This window comes from Lissotriton vulgaris, chromosome 4_1, assembly GCF_964263255.1.
Source record: "Lissotriton vulgaris chromosome 4_1, aLisVul1.2, whole genome shotgun sequence".
NCBI lineage: Eukaryota > Metazoa > Chordata > Amphibia > Caudata > Salamandridae > Lissotriton > Lissotriton vulgaris.
The window spans coordinates 1,744,577,717-1,744,581,979 of NC_141691.1; the positions used below are offsets into that span (position 1 = coordinate 1,744,577,717).

The window sequence follows — 4,263 nt, forward strand, 5'->3', positions numbered from 1 at the left end:
TGTTTGACTGCTTGGAGTCCATGTTTATGTTGGATGCTCGTGTACAGACTACTGACATCCAAGGTGACCAATGTGAAGTCGTGTTCCCAATGGATGCCATTGATTATGCTTAAGAATTGGGTGGTGTCTTTGACATAAGATGGTAATCCCACCACAAAGGTTCTTAGATAGTAGTCGATGTACTTCGACGTGTGTTCTAAAAAAGAACCTATTGAGGATACGATCGGACGACCAGGTGGGTTGGTTGGGTCCTTGTGGAGTTTAGGGAGGAGATACAGTATTGGAACTTTAGTATGGGCACAGTACAAATATTGATATTCCTCCACCTCAATTAAACCTTTATCTCTCCATTCCAGTAATAGGTCTCTGAAATTCCCCATAGATCTTAATACATCATCCCTATCACAAATGCAATAGCAGGTTGTATCCTGTAGCTGTCTCAGGCCTTCCTTGATGTAATTGTGCCTATCCAAAACCACAACATTCCCCCCCTTATCAGATTGTCTTATTACAATCTCTTTATCTGATTTGAGGGAATCGATGGCCAATAGTTGTGTTTGGGATAAATTCTTGTTGTTATAAGGGATTTTTTTGTATCTGAGTTTCACAAGATCTTTAAGTACTCCTCGTTCAAACACATCAATGGAATCACATTGAATGGTTGGTAAAAATACACTCTTGGGTTTGAATTTGGAACCCGGATTTTTATCTAAGTCCAAACCCCAACTTTCCCAATCAGGTTCATCAGACATATGCACATTGTCACCATGAATTTCCTCAAGTAAAAGAATATCCTCTACATCAAGGTTACTCAGTGTACTGCTGGCCCCTGTGGCCGGTGGATCTTTCACTTTGGTACAGAACCATTTTTTTAATTTAAGTTTTCTAGCAAATAAAAACAAGTCTATGCGAGTCTGGGCAAAGTTCATATTCTGTGATGGACAGAAGGAAAGGCCAAGTGCCAAGATCTCTTTCTCACCTTCAGTAAGCACATGGCGTGTGAGGGTCACCACTGTCCTATTCATTTGGTGTTCTTGCTCCTTGTCGACATTCCCATTGGAGCTTCTGTGGCGTTTGATCCTCCTCTTCTTTGCTTTCTTGTTCCTCCGGTTCCTCCTCTGCTTCCACGTCCTCGACCTCTTTGATTCCCCTTGTCCCCCTGAAAAGTCTCTGTCCGGTTCTGACTCATCATCTGATATTGAGCTAAAAAATTCACCCTTTTCTTTGTGGCCGCTGCAGGTTCTTGGGTGATTCCAGAGTTGGAGGCATCGGATAAATTGCCGTCAGATATATCGCTTTCCACCACCTCCACACTTGGTCCTGGTTTCTGCTGACCGGTTAGTACTAGTCCTGTGTTTTTATCAAATAAATGATCATATTTCTTTTGAAAAGTTAAAGTGCGCCCAGATTGATAATCTTTAAAATCTCTTATAAATTTCCGTTGCTTTTTGGCAGTGATCTCTTCTTCTAATTTTTCCATTCTCCCATTGAGCTTTTTAAGATGTTCATCCAATGCTTCTTTGGTCATCAGGGGTTCAATTTCTGCCAAAAGTTTCTCTATATCCTCAAGGAGCTTTGAACGGTCTTTAAGGGCGTACTTAACCAAGATTTTCATCATTATTATTGAACAAGATGACGTGTTGTCAGACCATTCATTTATCATATCAGGATCCGGATCCTCATAGGTGGGGATGGTAAAGATTCTGAGACCCCTTGGTACTCGTTTAACCTCGATGTATCTAGATAGGGACTCCGCCTCCCACCACTTGGATAGTTCTTTTTTGTACAACTTTTCAAGTGAGCTCAATTTCGTTTGTAGAGTTATTTCTTGGCCAATGCTGGTAGGGGTCAGGGTTGGTTCCGTACTGGTGCTGGCCATGTTGAAAAATAATTTGTCTGCTGTCAGTTTCCGACGAGAGTCTAATTCTCCTGCCATGGTGGTATTCCTTGAGGCAACAAACTCTGTGCGTGTCGTGAAGCTTGTGGTCTCCTTGTTAGCTTCAACACGCTCGCCTACTTTTGTGTGATTCCGTTGGTTGGTAGAGAGCATTTTTTTCTGCTGCCATTAAACATTTTGCAACGAACTCCGGGTGTCCTGGCTTCCTTCATAACCTTGGAGGGATTTGGTAAATATTATAGGCCTGTCGGTGGCCTAACCGGGACCACGCCGCGACAGCCCCATATGCACATACCGGCACTGGAGGAGAGAGAAGATTATTCAAAGTGCATAGGCTGACCTTTTGTGTTTCTACACCGTGTGGATCCCGCTGTGACGAACGACAGTGTGGGTGACATTTCCAGAACACTGCATCACGAGTGCAACGTACATGCCCAGACGGTGACATGGATTGAATCGTAAACGTTGGAGCGGCAGAGGACCGGGAAAAGCGTGCTAGCGGCGAGCGACTGGGTGGGAACATCCCGAAGCTCGCATGCAGGCGTGCAGAGTACGGGCTCTCTACCAACCAACGGAATCACACAAAAGTAGGCGAGCGTGTTGAAGCTAACAAGGAGACCACAAGCTTCACGACACGCACGGAGTTTGTTGCCTCAAGGAATACCACCATGGCAGGAGAATTAGACTCTCGTCGGAAACTGACAGCAGACAAATTATTTTTCAACATGGCCAGCACCAGTACGGAACCAACCCTGACCCCTACCAGCATTGGCCAAGAAATAACTCTACAAACGAAATTGAGCTCACTTGAAAAGTTGTACAAAAAAGAACTATCCAAGTGGTGGGAGGCGGAGTCCCTATCTAGATACATCGAGGTTAAACGAGTACCAAGGGGTCTCAGAATCTTTACCATCCCCACCTATGAGGATCCGGATCCTGATATGATAAATGAATGGTCTGACAACACGTCATCTTGTTCAATAATAATGATGAAAATCTTGGTTAAGTACGCCCTTAAAGACCGTTCAAAGCTCCTTGAGGATATAGAGAAACTTTTGGCAGAAATTGAACCCCTGATGACCAAAGAAGCATTGGATGAACATCTTAAAAAGCTCAATGGGAGAATGGAAAAATTAGAAGAAGAGATCACTGCCAAAAAGCAACGGAAATTTATAAGAGATTTTAAAGATTATCAATCTGGGCGCACTTTAACTTTTCAAAAGAAATATGATCATTTATTTGATAAAAACACAGGACTAGTACTAACCGGTCAGCAGAAACCAGGACCGAGTGTGGAGGTGGTGGAAAGCGATATATCTGACGGCAATTTATCCGATGCCTCCAACTCTGGAATCACCCAAGAACCTGCAGCGGCCACAAAGAAAAGGGTGAATTTTTTAGCTCAATATCAGATGATGAGTCAGAACCGGACAGAGACTTTTCAGGGGGACAAGGGGAATCAAAGAGGTCGAGGACGTGGAAGCAGAGGAGGAACCGGAGGAACAAGAAAGCAAAGAAGAGGAGGATCAAACGCCACAGAAGCTCCAATGGGAATGTCGACAAGGAGCAAGAACACCAAATGAATAGGACAGTGGTGAACCTCTCACGCCATGTGCTTACTGAAGGTGAGAAAGAGATCTTGGCACTTGGCCTTTTATTCTGTCCATCACAGAATATGAACTTTGCCCAGACTCGCATAGACTTGTTTTTATTTGCTAGAAAACTTAAATTAAAAAAATGGTTCTGTACCAAAGTGAAAGATCCACCGGCCACAGGGGCCAGCAGTACACTGAGTAACCTTGATGTAGAGAATATTCTTTTACTTGAGGAAATTCATGGTGACAATGTGCATATGTCTGATGAACCTGATTGGGAAAGTTGGGGTTTGGACTTAGATAAAAATCCGGGTTCCAAATGCAAACCCAAGAGTGTATTTTTACCAACCATTCAATGTGATTCCATTGATGTGTTTGAACGAGGAGTACTTAAAGATCTTGTGAAACTCAGATACAAAAAAATCCCTTATAACAACAAGAATTTATCCCAAACACAACTATTGGCCATCGATTCCCTCAAATCAGATAAAGAGATTGTAATAAGACAATCTGATAAGGGGGGGAATGTTGTGGTTTTGGATAGGCACAATTACATCAAGGAAGGCCTGAGACAGCTACAGGATACAACCTGCTATTGCATTTGTGATAGGGATGATGTATTAAGATCTATGGGGAATTTCAGAGACCTATTACTGGAATGGAGAGATAAAGGTTTAATTGAGGTGGAGGAATATCAATATTTGTACTGTGCCCATCCTAAAGTTCCAATACTGTATCTCCTCCCTAAACTCCACAAGGACCCAACCAACC

General features: G+C 43.1%; 2 protein-coding genes across 2 annotated transcripts; one reads left to right on the top strand and one right to left on the bottom strand.

Annotated features, from left to right (window-relative positions):
* Positions 1-1,021: 1,021 nt before the first annotated feature.
* LOC147724494 (uncharacterized) lies at positions 1,022-1,936 on the bottom strand. The gene has a single exon (XM_086967024.1). It carries the CDS (start codon positions 1,934-1,936, stop codon positions 1,022-1,024), a length of 915 nt encoding a protein of 304 aa, XP_086823150.1.
* A 629-nt stretch (positions 1,937-2,565) lies between these two features.
* Positions 2,566-3,480, top strand: LOC147724495 (uncharacterized). Its single transcript, XM_086967025.1, has one exon. The coding sequence runs from the start codon at positions 2,566-2,568 to the stop codon at positions 3,478-3,480; it is 915 nt and encodes a 304-aa protein (XP_086823151.1).
* The last annotated feature ends 783 nt before the right edge of the window (positions 3,481-4,263 follow it).